This window comes from Boleophthalmus pectinirostris, unplaced genomic scaffold (genome assembly GCF_026225935.1).
Source record: "Boleophthalmus pectinirostris isolate CB_2022bp ecotype Guang Dong unplaced genomic scaffold, ASM2622593v1 HiC_scaffold_23, whole genome shotgun sequence".
Lineage (NCBI taxonomy): Eukaryota > Metazoa > Chordata > Actinopteri > Gobiiformes > Gobiidae > Boleophthalmus > Boleophthalmus pectinirostris.
This window is the reverse complement of record NW_026571207.1, coordinates 33551501-33569824: the sequence shown is the minus strand read 5'-3', so window position 1 is coordinate 33569824 and position 18324 is coordinate 33551501. Positions and strand designations below refer to the sequence as shown.

The following is an 18324-nucleotide window of genomic DNA, read 5'->3' as shown; positions in this document are numbered from 1 at the left end:
AATGACCCTGCTGTTTGCATAATTTATTTTGATGTAGCGGGTTGTGTTATGGTTCGCACATGGAGCTGGCGGGGTTTTGTTCGTAGACTCATGTTTATGTAATAAAGATGTGATATTGGAGAGCATCAAGGTCCCAGAGGCACCTTGAACTGTAAGACACAGCCCCCTATTGTACATAATGATTTTGTAGCCTTGTATTTTTTTATTCACGTGCACAGTATTGTATTCGATTAGCTTTGAGTCTTTTTGTATGTCTATTAAAGTTGTATTTTTAGTATCTTATTTTTTGGACTATGAGGTGCACTGGATTAAAAGGCGCAGTATCAGTAATGTTGAATTCTCTCGTCTATTTTCATACATAAGATGCATCGGATTATAAGGAGCTTTAAAGGAAACAAACAGACGACACTTGAGACTGATCCTGAGTGGGTGGATCATTTAAGTTGTTTTTTGTTTTGTTTTTTCCTACGAGGACGACTCAAATATACACTGAGTAATAATGTGTTTAATTCAGCTTTGAGCACATTTGTTTACATTTTACAGAAACTTAAAACCACATGGCTAATTTGCATAAACTATAAGCGCTGAAAGGCTCGCTCCTTGTTGTGCTGTTGCTGTCAGACTAAAGGACACAGCTCAGTGGAGGTCAGTAAACACAATCAGAATTAATACATAAGGTGCACTGTCAGTTTTTGAGAAAATTAAAAGGTTTTAAGGTCGCCTTGTTGTCTAAAAAACACAATATTTTAGTTAGCTTGGTTAGGTTTAAAATAACAGATATTAAAAACATACCAGTTCTGTTTACTTTCATTCATGCTGGTTTCATTAAATATATTTTGCTTTTGAGCAGCAAAAAATCTCCAGGATTGTGATGTCACAGATAGAAGCTCTGCACAACCCATAAATCACCACCAGATTTATTTTCATAAAATCTTCTGTCAAATCACTTATATTTGTACTGCATGTTTACATCAGAATGTCAGGGGATGTTCCTCATTATCTAGTTACATTTTCTCCACATGGTAATTTTTTCCACCTGGTAATTCCCTCTGCTGCCAGTAGTTGGCGAGCTGCAGTAATGTCAATTACGCAATATGTGAAGTTCTAAATCATGAAATACTGAAGCCAAGATACTAATGAGCACATTCAAAGGCCAGTAACAAATATTGTACACACAATGTATAATATATATCTCTATCTATCTATATAAAACATAAACCATTATCCAATTTTAGGCAAAATTAGGCATCAAAATGGTACATTTACAATGGAAATAGGCAGTTAATAAATCAAATTTGGGTTATTCAGCACAATACGTATAATTCTGAAACCCCTTGGTGAGCTACTTGGAAGGGGGGGGGGGGGGATACTGGTAGCTCCCGAGCTACAGGTTGGAGACCCCTGGTGTATTATAACCCAATTACGTAGCAAAGGAGAAAATCTGTTGTCGACTGATCCAAGCTGCAAAACATCTTCAATCAAACTTTTGTCCAGTCAACAAACTGATTTTCTCTTTTGCCATGGATTCTACCTGGACAACTGAGGTATTTTTTCACAAATAACCCAATTACAGATATTTTGATTTGTTGCATTCTCATTTCTAGTGCTCTAAACTACAGGCTTGCAGCTTTTATACAGAATCACAGCCCATGGAGAGACACACAGGAAGGGCATTTGACACACAGAGAGATTTCAGAACATGTTTGTAGAGATTTATACTACAGGGTGAGCAGCTTTATAAAAAAAATACTTCAGTGTGTCTAGTTTAATAGAGATTGATGTTTCCGCCCCTGACTTCACTTCTGTAACATCTCACTCTCCCTTTGAAATGTAGATAGGTTAAGTTTAGCGTTAGTGTTCGTGGCGTGTGAAGGTGACTTGTTGTGTTAGATGAGATGTGGCAGAGAGACAGAGAGAGGAGGGGGGGAGGGTCTAACTGGTCTGGAGTCAGTGGACCTCGACAGCTCGAATCCTGAGTGAATCTGATGCACTTTGATGTGGGAGTTTTAAACGTTTATTAAATCACATTGAGATCGGTGTCGGCTCTCATCTGCATGGACAAGGCCGAGAGGAGTGAGAGAAAGACGGAGGGAGAATGAGAGAGAGAGAGGACAAAACGTTACGAGCGGACCTGGAGCTGTGTCCCGTCTCCCTGAATCCAGAGGGCGTGACTGACAGGTGGATTAACCATTCAGAGAGACGCATGGTATGTTTGTGCCAAAAACAAACATGGAAAAAAAAGTGGAAAAAACAACATTAAGGACTGAGAAACAGCATGGATTTTTAGGTACTAACCCAGGACCAAACCAAGTCTACATCAGGACTAACCCAGGACCAAACCAAGTCTACATCAGGACTAACCCAGGCCATAACCAAGTCTACATCAGGACTAGAACAGGCCATAACCAAGTCTACATCAGGACTAACCCAGGACCAGTCCAAGTCTACATCAGGACTAACCCAGGACCAATCCAAGTCTACATCAGGACTAAACCAAGACCAAACCGAGTCTACATCAGGACTAAACCAGGACCAAACCAAGTCTATGTCAGGACTAACCTAGGACCAAACCGAGTCTACATCAAGACTAACCCAGGATCAGAGCAAGTCAACATCAGGACTAGAACAGGTACAAACTGAGTCTACATCAGGACTAGAACAGGTACAAACTGAGTCTACATCAGGACTAGAACAGGTTCAAACTGAGTCTACATCAGGACTAGAACAGGTACAAACTGAGTCTACATCAGGACTAACTCAGGACCAAACCAGGACCAAAACACTATAAGTGTAAAAAGAGCTTGTAAAATGTAATGTACCAATCTGCTAAACTGTACACAGTTTTTTGAATCCACTGCTACATAAACTCAAAACATAATCATTGTTCATAAACATCTATTTGCATCGTAGTATTTTTTAAACGAGGAGAGTGAGCGAGAGGAGAGTGAGAAAGAGAGGGAAAGAGGGAACAAGTGCTACATGACAGCAGATGATAGAAAACACAAGTTCAGGTCACAAAAGACAAGATGGCATCTCTGCAGTGACTTCAGTCTGTTTACGTTGTAAAACGTGCCATACCAAATGCATGTGTACACATATCTTTAAATCCACTGCTATATAAAATCCAATCATAATGATTATTCATGAGCACATGTTTACACACCAGTATTTTTGAAAGCGTGAGACCCTGCCTGTTGATATCGTGTATTTCCTCTCTTTAACACACAGATGTAAGTCTCCCATCTGTGTGTTCAAGTAAATGTATGCAGATCATGTGTTTTACAGAGACATTCACAGACAAACACGGCTCCTCTGAGTCCTGTTTTGATTCTGTGAACAGAGCGCGCTCACGCTCTGTCCCCTTTATCACAGCACTGCACACATTTCAATGAGATTCACACTGTAACCTGCAAAACAACACACAAGTATGTTTGAACATGACAGAAAATAATCCCTCTTCAGAATACAGTGCATGTGCCTGTCCTAATCTGATTTGGTTTGTAGATCTAAAATTAACATAACTTTATTTCAAGCAACATTATCCAACATTATCCATAAAAGAAGATGCCATTTAAATCTGGGTTTGCAAATGAACTTTTGTTTTTTACCCACAGATTATATAATGAAAGCAGCACTTAGTCAAACTTGGATTAAAGATATAAAGATATGCTGCTAAATGTTTGGTTTGGGATGAGAGTGGGGCGACAGTAGCTCTGTGTTTGCCCTCTCATCCGAAGGCTCTCAGCATAAGCATCATTGGTTGAGTGGTCAGATCCACTGACCCACAGGTTGGTGGTGCGGTTCCAGCTCCCACTGATAAACGCTGTGATGTCCTTGGGCAAGACGGTGTCTGAGTGCCCTGAATGGGTGAATGGTTCCTTGATGTAAAAATGTGACCATTTCCCATTTTCTGTTCTGCTCTGGGACAGTTATCCATTAGTGAATGCTCATTAATATGTTAAGTGATTGACCAATAACTTTACTGTTTCATTTATTTATTTACGGTTGGTTGGTTAAAGGTCTTATATTACACAAAGTGACTCTTATGTGCTTTAAGACATGTTATTATGCTGTTACCTCATCAAAAACATACAAGAGTTGTGTTTAGTTTTATTCACACATGTATGAATAATCCTTTATTATTATTCTGTCTACATCCCCACTGTTCAAAATGCTCCGTTCCACCTTCTGATGTCATAAAGTGGTAGTTTTCAAGTTAACAGCTAGTTCAATAGAGATTGGCAATTCTAAGGCTGCAATTATCCAAATGATTCTAGTGAAGGTGTGTGGAGTTTAAAAACACAGTGGAGCACAAGGTGGAACAGAGTGTTTTCTGTTTGAGAGAAGAACTCAGCCTAAATGTGCAGGGTTTGTGCGTTAAACGTGTGTGAATGAAACAAAACACTGCTCCAGATCTGTCCGTGATGAGGAAACAACATCATAAAACAGTATAATATTGCACATTTACCATAAACTTTCCATTCCTATAGCTCGGATCATTGCCGCTCGTCTTGTACCTCATTAAAACATGTTCTTGAAGTGGTATTTACGGTCGGAATAAAGGATCTGTTACAGTAAACTCCCTGTACACTCGTCTTACTACACTGAGGAAAAGCGCTCATTGTCCAGCGCGCAATTAAGGAGCGTGTATGAATAATGCAGGGCCCACAGCGTGATGGCGTGGCAGTTTGTATAAGACCCACATGCGCTGGTATTTTAAACAGGAGCGATGATACGTAAAGAAAACATAAACAGATAAAAGGAGCAGCAGAGAGAGAGAGACTGCTGAGAGGACAAAAACACACGAAGGAGGGAAGGTGTTAGTGAATACTGAAAAAAATAAGAGTAAACCCAATGGAGAGAAAGGAGGGGTAGAAAGAAGAGAAAGCGAGAAGAAAGAATGAGTGAGGAGAGGAAAGAGAGAGAACAAGCGCTACACGATGATGAGATGATGGCAAACATAAGTTCAGGTCACGGATTTGATGGGTTACAGTATATGGATGTTGCACTGGACAAATAGGCTCAGTGGTGATTCAGCAAGAACAGAAAAGCTTCCAAATACTGTATGTATGTAGGAAAAAATGAAATATAGGGTCATTCCATGCCAAACTCTCCGAATGTCCCCGCCCGACCGTCACAGATTGGACTGAAAAAATTCTAGGAGGTTCACACACAAATTTTAGCTCCCAGCTCCTTATAATTTTGTCATTAAAAATATTTTGTCAAATCCCCCCTGACCTGATTTGAGTTGTTGTTTTTTTGCTGTATCAAAAAAATTATTTAAGGTCGGTCCTTAAAATTTTCAAGGATTAAAATTTGGCAAATGTACCGTATTTTCCGGACTATTGGGCACGCTCTTAAAGGTTGTATGGAGGATATTTTTTTTTGTTTCAAATTGTCATTGAAAGTTTAAAATACCATTACAGAGACACAGCAGCCTTGTAATTATGATGACCAAAAAAAAAGAATGAAAATCTATCAACTGTCGGCGTAGTGAGGCCAGATAAACATCAGCCAATAGATAATGAGGCTCCCTCTTTATCTATTGGCTGTTAGGTTGTCAATCAAACTCCCTACGTTTCTAGTGAAACTAACTCGCCGGTGCGCTGGGATTACGTGGTTTATGCAGCGGTTCTTAGAGGCTTTTTCGAACTGTCGCTTCCTCACCTGCGATGACAGATGAGAATCCACGACCAGTTCGCCTCAAAAGAAAGTCCATTTTTGAGGTCGTTGAAAGAAGAAGAGAAGGGGAAAAGGAGCGAAGACAAACTGAGGTGATTCTTGGAGATTCCTTCCAGCGATGGCGCGACTGAAGCAGACGAAGGGTCTAAAAACTGACGCATCGATCGCTAAAATATTTCTCGACAGGTCACTTCAACAGTAATTCTGAACGCGCACTGGAGGTAAACAAACGTGATTTCTAGAGTAAAGAAATCACTACAAAGCCACAGCGCACGCAAACACACACGGAGCAGACAGCGACCGCACAGCGAAACACACACGCAGCCACACTCATCACTCCACGCCGACGAGGAACGGAACGGAGGAACGAACCGAAAAAGCGAGTGCAATGTGCCACTTCTAGACACGACTGAACAACTGAGTCACTGCGAACACGCCGACAATCCATTGGTCCCAGACAGCACCCTCCTTACACACCACAACTGAACAAAGCCTAGAGTCACCGTGAACGTGACAAATAAAGTCCCCCTGACCCATCCAACTGTTGTGTTTCCTTTAAAGTCCAGTGCGGTTTATTTATGAAAAAAGTTGGAAAATAGACCATTTAATGACAGTGCGCCTTATAATCCAGTGCGCCTAATAGTGCGGAAAATACGGTACTTGTAGAATCTGGACTTTTACACGTGCTTTTGGTTTATTACAGATTTCTGGGGGGTTAAATTTGCTTGAAAATTCTGCTCTTCTAATCTGAGGGCATCTTTGAAGGACTGTGGAAAGTGCAATTTTAAAGACAGAGGTTAGATTTTGAACATACACCTTTTTGCCAAAATGTTACCCTTGAAAATTTGAAGGACCTACCTTCAATAGTTTTTTCAGATACAGCAATCTGAAAGTGGCTCCTTGGAAAACTCTGCTCAAAACAGGTCAGGGCAGAGTTGACAAAATATATTTTAATAACAAAACTATAAGGAGTTGGGAACTTGGACTGGAAAGTGTGTGTGAACCTCCTAGAATTTTTTCTGTCAAATCTGAGATAGTTGGGCATTTGGAGATTTGGCGTGGAATGACCTTATATCTTAGTTTTCAACCGCTCCTCTGCGTCCTCTAGAACTTTAACTTCAGCTTGAAAGTCTTAGGTTTTGGTTCTCAAACAAGGTGGGCTATTTTCTTTGTGGAATTTAGGGCTAATCGTTGTTTGTGTGTTTGTTTATTTGTTCTTCCTCGGTTCTACATCTGTGTCAGACAGAGTACCACATTCACACTGACAATGGAACTAAAACAGAACAAAAAATTGTGACCTGTTGCACTGAACATTAACTTTATGTATTTATATTTTCTCTCGTCTCTTTCACAGTTGACCAACGATGAACTGCACTTTCGATACCGCTGTGGACAGTCTCCTCCCGGGTCCCTACTGGTCCGATCCTCCCCTCTCTCCGACAGCCAATGGCACGCCGTCTTACTGGAGGTCAACTCTACCATCCTGAGCCTCTCATTGGACGATCAGCCCACAGTCTCCGCCCACATCCCCCACCCGTGTCACATGACCTCTCCCCACGGTGCAATGCTGTTCGCCAACGCCACCCAGATCTCCCCGGAGATGACACCGAGGCTGTCCCGCAGTTTTATCGGCTGCTTGGATGACATGAAGCTGAACGGGGAGCCAATCAGAGTGAGCAATGGAGCGGAGTGGGCGGGGCCTGGCCTGAGGAGGGTGTTTGGGGTTTACCAGTGTTGCCAGAGCGACGGGGCGTGCAGCGGTCAGCCATGTTTGAACGGAGGAGTCTGTGAAGAAGACGTCAGCGGAGGTGAGTGAGACCATACATTTCTCAACATTAAAGGTCCTATATTACACAAAATGAACTCTTGTGAGCTCCTTCAAGACCTAAGAGCAATTGGCCTGGATTTTATTCTTAATTTTATTCTTAAAACTCCCACTTTTACCCCCTAATGAAGTGTTATACATCCTTTTTTTTTTTTTTTTCTCAGCGCAATCTGCATGCTGTTCTTGTGTCATGTGGCTGTAATAAAAGCTATAGGACCAGAATTACCATTTAAAAAAAAAAAAACGGAAAATAAAATTCACACTCTCTCATACAAAACACAAAGCAAACATGTATAAACAACTTTTTGGACATAAAAATGCTTAATTTAGGGTCTTAGCTACAAAAGTCCAAAATATAAATTTTGTATGTCAGACATGTCAAGTATAATTATATATTTATATATGATTATATTTATCACGCGAGATCATATTAAATATGTATTAGAGCTGACCCGCTGGCTACAGATAGACTATAGAGACATTATTTATTTAAAATATTGTTATTATTTTAAATTATGCTTATTCTGGATTCAATGTTTAAGCAAAACTATTATTAAACATTTATTTTAATAAGAAAAGGTTTAATATTACAGAGAAAACATGCAGATGTTGTGGAAATTTTTCAATAAATATTTATTTTGACTCATGACTTACTCACAGTTTTTAATTTTGGCCTCTGTGACTTTGAGTTTGACACCCCTGCTGTAAGTAAACTAAAAATATCCTTATTGCCTCAAAACAAAACAAAAAAAAGTGCAATGGCTCCATGACTTTCCTGGTCTCATGTCAGGTCCAGGGCAGAGCCAAATCACTTCCTGCATTTCCTTGGGGTTTATTATATATGCACAATTCCACAGACCAAGATGCATAATTTGCCATTTATTTGAGAAATAACTGCACTTAGAGCGACATTTTCAATTGTTACGAACACAGACGCTCAGAGCATCGACCATTTTGACTCACTACACTCTTTGGCAAAGTTTGGCCCAATCAAAATGGACGGAGCACATCAGTTTGCTGGAAAACAAAGTTCCTATTGGACACTTGTTTTCGCTACATCATCACGCAGCTCGTGATGTAGGAAAATGTCAGAAATCTGCTTGGAAAGCCACTTATAGTACGTAAGTTTCTATCTTTTATGGTTGGAAAGTTATGCCCGGTTATATAAAACACATTCCCAGGCACCATATACGATACTGTCCGTCTGGAATGGTTTCTGCCATGTTTTTGTTTAGTATATTAAGCTTTTCCCAAATCCCGTAGGAAGAAGGACAATAACGTCTTTCCCCTTGTTAAATTTCACCAAACATTCTCTTTGTTCCGGTTTTAAATCCTCAATCTCGGGAGTTGTTACCTGGCGAGTGCCCAAACTTACACTTCCAGGGTTCTTGCAAATCGTCTAGTGTATTCCGATTCTTGACCTAGTCGCTAGAGAGAAATGAAATTGAGCGGAGGCACTAGGTGGCACCAGCCTGACTACCTTTTACCTTTAGTTCAGTAGAAATTGACGAGTCCAGAGCTGAAATTACCCAAATGATTCAGTATAAGCTCTTTTCGCAACTTTCAGAGACCAGAGTTGGAGTTTTGCTGTGTTAATAACTATCATGCTAATGTGCATTTCCTCATCAGTCCTCATAATTAGCCTTATTTTGAACTCAAGAGCTGCTTATACAATATACCTTTAATGGGGCGAGACATATTGTGCTCAAATACATGATAAAAACCTAGCACAGCACTTTTTAAGGACACTATAAATCAAGTAGCTCGCCAAGGGATATCTGAATCATACATAATTTGCTGAATAACCAAAATTACCACTATTATTGTAACTATTATCATTGTGCCATTATATCTTTTAGCTGCATAATTTCTTGCTACGTCTAAAAATGGTGGCTCTGTGGCATTTTGTTTTTTCTAAAGGTAGCTTAGCGGAGGAAAAAGGTTGGAGACTCCAGCTATAAATCATTTGAAGGCACTGACTCTTTGTTGAACACACAAACTAATATCCAAACCTGGTCTGATAACCCTGAAGTAGTAAAAAATCATAAAAGAAAATCTGTCTTTACTTACTTTAAAATAACAACCAGATAAGCCTCCATAAAGTATTGGATAAAACTGTCCCTGGATTTAAAATGATTATGCTCTTTCCCATTTTGAGCGCGTTCGGGGTGAATTGAAACCTGACCAGCTGCTGCAGATCAGCTTTTTGTTGGTGTAAACATAGACGTAGTATAAAAGCTTTATCAGAACGGGTCTTTCTGAAGCTCGGGTTTAGCTTTGAGTTGTGAAAATAGAAAATGTTGGCCGTGACCCCGGTGACCTCTCATACAGGTGCACAAAGGCAATGGAGACAACATGATTATTATTAATATTACATGTTTCTGTGGACCAGGGAGCGCACAGGGGAGGGGTAGAAAGAGACATGCTCTGGAAAACAGTGGCATTGGTTTCTGGTAAAATGTTGTCAGTGGCTGAATACTGTACTGTACTGTAGTTTTTGGAAGGGCTCAGCACAGTGGAACAGTTATTATGAATATCACATTGTTCATTGACTTCTTTAAAGTTGGACATAGCAGTACAGATTGATTCTAAAATAAACTGTGCGCTGTCTGTGTTTAATTATAAAGCATTTTATCGTCCATGAACCAGGAAGTAAGACTTGTGTGCTGTTATGTTCAGTGTTGGGGAGTAACAGATTGCATGTACCGGAGTTATGTAATCAGAGTACAAATTATGAGTAACTGTATTCAGTTAGTTACTGTTTTAGTGAGTGGTAATTGGATTACAGTTACTTTGTTGAAATAAATGGATTACACGGCAATATTTTCCTGTTTTCACATTTTGGGCTATATCCCTTTTTTTTTTTTTCAGCAATTCCACACTCAAACCAGGTCTAAACCAGGACTAAACCAGGTCTAAACCAGGACTAAACAAGGACTAAAATAGGACAAAATCAGGACAAAAACAGGACTAAAACAGAACTAAACCGAGACAAAATAGGACTAAATCAGGACTAAACCAGGACTAAACCAGGACTAAACTAGGATTTAACAGGATTTAACAGGACTAAACCATGCTGTGTGGACCGTGTCTCCTCCTCCTTCTCTTCTATCAATAATATTTTTTAATCTGGGCTTTTTATTGTCTTTTAGCAGACAAAACATCTAATGTTACGATATCCTAGTCTTTACTTCTCTACAGCAAATCAAGTAATCCAAAATATTCAGATTACGTTACTCACCTTAAGTAATTTAATGGATTCCGTTACAAACTACATTTTGGGGTATGTAATCTGTAATCTGTAGGGGAATACATTTTAAAAGTCACCTTCCCAACACTGGTTATGTTATGCCTCTGGAGAGAGATAGAGCTTCCAGGGGTGCCAGGTGAACACAACAGGAAAAGCCTCATTTTTGCTCTGCTCTGTGATGAAATGATTCATTCCCTCAAAGTATTCCCTCTAGAAGGTCTTCTGCCACATTTGCTGCCACATCTCAAATAACCACAGTTTCTTAGCTAACCTCTTGCGCGGTCTCTAGTGGGATGCCTTTGCATGTGGGGCAGACACAAGTGTTTACATAAAACTACCAAAAGCTGCATCTGAAACAGAAGCCTTTGATGCCAAAATACTGCCTGGTCTGAACACAGAATTAAATTGCTAATTGTTGTTACGCCTCTGAAAGCTGTGAAAAGCACTCATAAACTCATTGCGGTGAATAATTTGGATTCTAAAATTGTCTAAAATTGAAATCCTGGAAAAGTCATGGAAATTGAAAATGCCATTTTCCAGGCCTGGAAAAATCATGGCATTTTAGTATCTCTTTCACACAACTACAGCATTCTTTTAAGTTCTCATGAGGCTATTCTGATTATTTCTGAACATCTGCACCTTTTGTTTAAAAGACAAGACAATAATATGAGACAATAGACAAAACACAATAAATGCACTGACAGGATTTAGAATGTTCAAAATCTAAACTAAACTAACTAAATACCAAACCATAAGGTGAGTGGAAAGAGTTAACATTTCATATTTAGCCCTAAAATCTGATAAATTCTACACATGTAGGTGCCGTAAAGTCATGGAAAATTCATTCTTTAGGTCATGAAAAAGTCATTTAAATGTTTTGAAATTTTGTCAGTGAAAAAGAATGAGAACCCTGGAATAACCAAAGTGACTAAAATGCCATAGTTCTGTGTATTGTATGTTTTTCATTTCATTGTTGTCTTGTTTGGTCTCCTGTCGCAGAGGCGGTGTGCAGGTGCTCGGGGCAGTTTCATGGCCTTTCTGTGAGCTCACCCAGAACCCCTGTGTGTCCCAACCCTGCACCGACGGGCGAGTCTGTGTCCCCAAAGAGCAGGGCCACATCTGCAACTGCTCCCACGACCACCCCCACGCCAGGTAAATACACAACTATGCCCAGTGTCACACAATTATGCGAATGCCACACAACTATGCCCAGTGCCACACAACCTGCCCAATGCCTCACAACTAAGCCCAGTGCCACACAACTGCCCAATGCCACACAACTATGCCCAGTGCCACACAACATGCCATGCACACATGCCCATGCCACACAACTATACCCATGCCACACAACATGCCCATGCCACACAACTATGCCAATGCCACACAACTATGCCCATGCCACACAACTATGCCCAATGCCACACAACTATGCCCAATGCCCAATGCCCATGCCACACAACTATGCCCAGTGCCACACAACTATGCCCAATGCCACACAACTATGCCCAATGCCACACAACTATGCCCAATGCCACACAACTATGCCCAGTGCCACACAACTATGCATGCCACACACATGCCATGCCACACAACTATGCCCATGCCACACAACTATGCCCAATGCCACACAAACTATGCCAATGCCACACAACTATGCCCATGCCACACAACTATGCCCATGCACACAACTATGCCACACACAATGCCACACAACTGCCAATGCACACAACATGCCCATGCCACACAACTATGCCCAGTGCCACACAACTATGCCCATGCCACACAACTATGCCCAGTGCCACACAACTATGCCAATGCCACACAACTATACCCAGTGCCACACAACTATGCCCATGCCACACAACTATGCCCAGTGCCACACAACTATGCCCAATGCCACACAACTATGCCCAATGCCACACAACTATGCCCAATGCCACACAACTATGCCCAAGTGCCACACAACTATGCCCAGTGCCACACAACTATGCCCAATGCCACACAACTATACCCAATGCCACACAATTATGCCAGTGCCACACAACTATGCCCAATGCCACACAACTATGCCCAGTGCCACACAACTATGCCCAATGCCACACAACTATGCCCAATGCCACACAACTATGCCCAATGCCACACAGACACACAGCACACGGAGCTCAGACACCGTGATGCCACCAGTCAATCAATTCATCAATATGAGCAGTAACAAGTACAAGTGGCTGTAGACATCGATCCATTTCCTTCCATTATCCGGGGCCGGTGGCAGCAGTTTAACCAGGATCTCCCAGACTTCCCCCTCCCCAGGCACTTCCTCCAACTCCTCCGGCGGTGTTCCTCAGGCCAGTCCAGAGAAATACTCCCTCCAGCGAATACAACATTCAGCTGAGCTCGCCACCAGTGCACCATCTGTCCTATTGACTAGTGCCGAGGTCAAGGACACCTCTCAAAGAAAAAAAAAAAAAAAAAGAGAAGATATGAATGAATGAACGCTGGAGCTGTTATAGATTTGTAGCTGTCCTCAGATGGTCTGCTTTTAGTCGATATTTTTTCCAGTGCTGCAGCTCTGAGTGATTCACAGATTCACTGGGAATACCGCGACTGGGACTGAACCATTGACAGGACGGAACTTTATTAAACTTTTGTCTTTTACTCCAACTTTGGAAAAAATAAAATATGTTCAATCAATGCAACCCCTCTCCCCTGTCCTTCTCTCTCATTCTCTTTCTGTCTGTCTTTCCTGTCTTCTCTCACTCAAACCTCCCTCTAGCTCCATTCTTACTCCTCTTTTTCATCCAACTTTCCAGCCTCTCTCTTTCTCACCTCTGTTCCTCTCGTCTCTCTCTCTCTCCTCTTTCCTCTCTTTCTGTCTGTCTGTCTGTCTCTTCTCTCTCTTGTTCTTTCTCTCTCACCTCTGTCTGCCCTTTGTCTTCTTTCTTTCCCTTACTCTGTTCTCTCTCTCCCTCTTTAATTGTCTCTCCTCCTCCTCTCTTTCTAATCTCTCCATTCCTGCCTCATTTCTCTCCTCCTCTCTCTCGTTCTCGCGTTCTCTCCTTCCCATTCTCTCTGAACTGAATATATTTGAAAGAGATGAATTTTGGGATTACAGATTACAGTTTTTTTTTATTTTTTTTTATTATTATTGTTTTTTTGTTTTTGTTTTTTTATGTAAAAGTGAATAAAGGAGTTTTGTCACAGTCCGGCCTCCACAGACAAACGCTCCAATCAAATCAAATCAAATCAAATACAGATTTCAAGCGACAATAATCACAATTCATAAAAGTGTGTGCGGTTTTTATGGAATTTTGAAATTTAAATGCAGCTGAATTTCTCACTTTCTCACTCTGAAAAAACATGTTTGGATTATTTTTATTCTGAATTTTAGTTGCTGAAATTTTAAGTGTACTTTTTCGAAGTGTTTAAAAATCACCTTTTCAATATTCAGCACAAATATTTTCAAGCCCTCAAATTCAACAGTTCAAATTCAGAGTGCAAATTTCACAGTGAAAAAAAAAATTGCAGGAAAGTTCCAAGATGACAAGGTACAAGCAATCTGAGGGCTTCAAAATATTTGTGCTGAATATTTAAAAGATGATTTTTTTTTTTTTTTATTTTGGATTTGAAGCATATTGAAAAAGTTTTCTTAAAATTTCAGCAACTCGAATTCAGAATAAAAATTTAAAATGAGAAATTCAGCGGTATTTAAAATTCAAAATCTAATGGAACAAATTATCTTCCATAGTTTTTTTTTTTTGTTTTTTTTTCATACAGCAGCACCGTATTTTTCAGACAAGTCACTCCGGACTATAAGTCACACCAGCCACAAAATGCGCAATGAAGAAGAAAAAAAACATATATATGTTGCACTGGACTGTAAGTCACACTTTTTGGGGAAATGTATTTTATCAAATCAGAGACCAGGAACTGACATTTCATCTTGAAAGTCAAGTTCTAGAAATAACAATAGAACAGAGAACAACAGGCTGTTAATGTCACATATGAACAGTTCTTCAGATAATATAGCATAAACAACAGAACATAAGTTTACCAAACTCAAGATCTCACTCCAAATCACTAAATCCATAGAATTCTTCATCCTCTGTGTCACTTCTGCGTGACCTCCAGAGATAAACCATAGATCCATGATGTAAACAGAGCGCCGCTTCCTCTTCTGTGTCGCTGTCATCAGACTCAGCATCAGTTTCAGTTAGAATTATTCCAGCCTTTCTTAATCCTGACAGGATGGTTTCGATGTCACTGAAGTCCAGGCTTTGTCGATTCATCCAGTGACTTCCAGGAAAGTTTCATGGCGCACCCGCCTGGTTACCGTGAAGCTGTGTTCTCCATCCCCGCTTTCCACGAGACCCTCACAGTTTTCTCTCTCACTCCATACTTTCTTTCTGCTGCTCGATTACCGTTTTCGGCTGAGTATTGCACTATTGGCAGCAAGCTAGTGACTTTTTCTACAGAAGACATCCACAGTAGAGTGCAAAGTGACAGTGGTACAGGAGTAATAGTACTAGATACTGACACACAAGAAAATATGAATAAATAAGTCGCACCTGGAGTATAAGTCGCAGGAAACACCCAAACCATGAAAAAAAGCATGACTTATAGTCCAAAAAATATGGTAATAATGAAGTAGTATAAATATTAAACATGACATTTAGAGGAATTAATATATTTTTGGTTATTATTCCCAGCAGCAATCGGGCTCCAGAAAGATTCTCAAAAAAAAGAAAGCTTGATTTTTTTCTTCGTTACTGTTTCAGATGTATCAGCATAACAGTGTGTAGCAGCCTGTAATGTGATGTGTGTATTTGGACGTAGCACAAAGGCTCAGGGATTGTTTGCTGTTCTGTGTCTAAACTGTCTCTTCTTCTTCTTCTCTCGTAGGTGTCATAACATGGTAGAAGACTGTCCTCCAGACTCATGTCCCAAAGACTTCGGCTGTAAAGTGGTGCTGGGCTCCATCCACTGTGACCCCATGGCTGTGGTCAGTGCATTTATTTAAACCAGGGGTGGGCAATTCTTTTTCATGGGGCCACATGAGAAACAGAAAATATTGTGAAGGACCGTGCCAAAATGCTTAACGCAATAATATGAATTGTATTTCTTTATAAAAAGCTGTAAATGTCATTGCTGGGATGAGCTGCTGAGACTGGGAAGAGTTTATGTTTGACTAAGCAATGAAAAAATGAGGCTGCCTAACAAAAAATGTCATTTAAAAAACCACCTCTAAAATAAAAGCAATGCAGCTTTAGTCCATGCATGAGGTCAAATGAAATATGTTTATTTTGTGATTCCAAATGAGCTTAAACGGGCCGGTCAGAGCCAACCAAAGGGCCGTATGTTGCCCTGGAGTTGGACAATGCTCAAGTCTGATTTAAACATAACATTTATCATTTTTTCTCTGTAGACAGATTTCTATTCTTGAAGTGTAACTTGTGTTTGAAGCATGGTATATTTAATAGCAGAGGTGGGACCAAGTCGTTGTTTTGCAAGTCTCAAGTAAGTCTCAAGTCTTTGACCTCAAGTCCGAGTCAAGTCCCAAATCAAAGACATTCAAGTTGAAGTCGAGTCTCAAGTCACTGGCCAAGTCCCAGTAACTCAAGTACTGTATTTTCCGCACTATCGGCGTACGCTCTTAAGCCTCCAACCCCATCAAAAAACGACCACGCGCCCCATAATCCAGAGCGCCCTGTACACTAATCCACTCAGGTGTCCCAGTACGACTTCAGTAAACTACAAAGCCGCACCACCCGCAGCGCACGCAAACACACACGGAGCAGACAGCGACCGCACAGCGAAACACACCCACAGACACACTCATCACTCCACGCCGACGAGGAACGGAACGGAGGAACGAACCGAAAAAGCAAGTGCAATGTGCCACTTCTAGACACAACTGAACAACTGAGTCACTGCGAACACGCCGACAATCCAGCGGTCCCAGACAGCACCCTCCCTACACGCCACAACTGAACAAAGCCCAGAGTCACTGTGAACGAACAAACAAAACCACTCACCCATCACACTGTTGTGTTTCCTTTAAAGTCCCACGTGGTTTATTTGTGAAAAAAGTTCCAAAATAGATCATTCAGTCACAGTCCACTTTATAATCCAGAGCGCCTAATAATACTTAAAAAGTCATGGTATATATATATATATATAAGAATTTCTATAAGTGTTGTAGAATTTTTTTTTTTCTTTTCACATGTCTTGACAAGATCTGAGTGTGGATCATTCCAGTCAGAACAGAAACAATTCAGATTTAAAAGTGCTAAACAACAGTTACTTTGTCATGTCGTCTGCGCTAAAATGGAAGGATCATGTTCTCTGTGGTTCCCTCTGTTTTACTGTATTGTACTGTATATTACTGCAGTACATTTGAGGATACCATCTAACAGTACTTCAGTTACATCAGACGGACATGTTCCAGTTTGTTTCAGTAAAATTAAGCACAAAAAGGATCAACTGTAAAGAGAAAAGAATTCTCTAAAAAATATATACTTTTTTAGTCACAGGCCTCAAATCTGGGTCAAGTCCCAAGTCACTGACCTTCAAAGTCCAAGTCGAGTCCCAAGTCTTAGTCCATCCATCAAGTCAAGTCTCAAGTCCTAAAAATAGTGACTCGAGTCTGACTCAAGTCGAAGCCTCTGTGTATGAGCGAGTGTTAAAAGTCTGTTCCTGTTTTGTGTCCATGTTTAGTCTCAGCCCTTGGTGGGTTTTATGGAGATTATCGAGATCGGCGCAAGCATTCTGGGTATTGTCCTCCTGGTGGCGATCTTCGTTTGTGTGAGGAAGCGTTACGTTCAGCAGCAGAAGAAGAAGCCCGCCTGTGTACAAGACTCCAACGGGTGAGTCTAGAAAACGCCACTCTGCTCAGTTTGAAATGTAGTAAAGTTATTTTTGAGAGCTACACTACAACTATAATCAGTGTTGGGAAGGTGACTTTTAAAATGTATTCCCCTACAGATTACAGATTACATACCACCAAAATGTAGTTTGTAAAATAATCCATTAAATTACTTAAAGTGAGTAATGTAATCTGAATATTTTGCATTACTTGATTTGCTGTAGAGAAAAATTTAAAATATTATTGATAGAAGAGGAGGAGACACGGTCTGCACGGCATGGTTTAGTACTGGTTTAGTTCTGGTTTAGATCTAGTTTAGATCTGGTTTAGTCCTGGTTTAGTCCTGGTTTAGTCTTGGTTTAGTCCTGGTTTTGTCCTGGTTTAGACCTGTTTTCTTAGACCTGGTTTTAGTCCTGGTTTACTCCTGGTTAAGTCTTAGTTTAGTCCTGGTTTAGACCTGGTTTTAGACCTGGTTTAGACCTGGTTTTAATCCTGGTTTAGTTCCAGTTTCAGTCCTGGTTTAGACCTCGTTTAGACCTCATTTTAGTCCTGCTTTAGTCCTGGTTTAGCCCTGATTTAGTCCTGGTTTAGATCTAGTTTAGACCTGGTTTTAGACCTGGTTTAGTTTAGTCCTGGTTTACTCCTGCTTAAGTCTTGGTTTAGTCCTGGCTTAGACCTGGTTTTAGACCTGGTTTAGTCCTGGTT

At 40.6% G+C, this 18324-nt stretch overlaps 1 protein-coding gene across 1 annotated transcript in view; it reads left to right on the top strand.

Annotated features, from left to right (window-relative positions):
* Nucleotides 1-18324, top strand: part of fat2 (FAT atypical cadherin 2) — a 230789-nt gene that overhangs the window by 193403 nt on the left and 19062 nt on the right. The window contains 5 exon segments of the mRNA XM_055158976.1: nt 7037-7490; nt 11757-11792; nt 11795-11909; nt 15657-15756; nt 17472-17620. Of these exon segments, the coding sequence (XP_055014951.1) occupies nt 7037-7490; nt 11757-11792; nt 11795-11909; nt 15657-15756; nt 17472-17620 (854 nt within the window).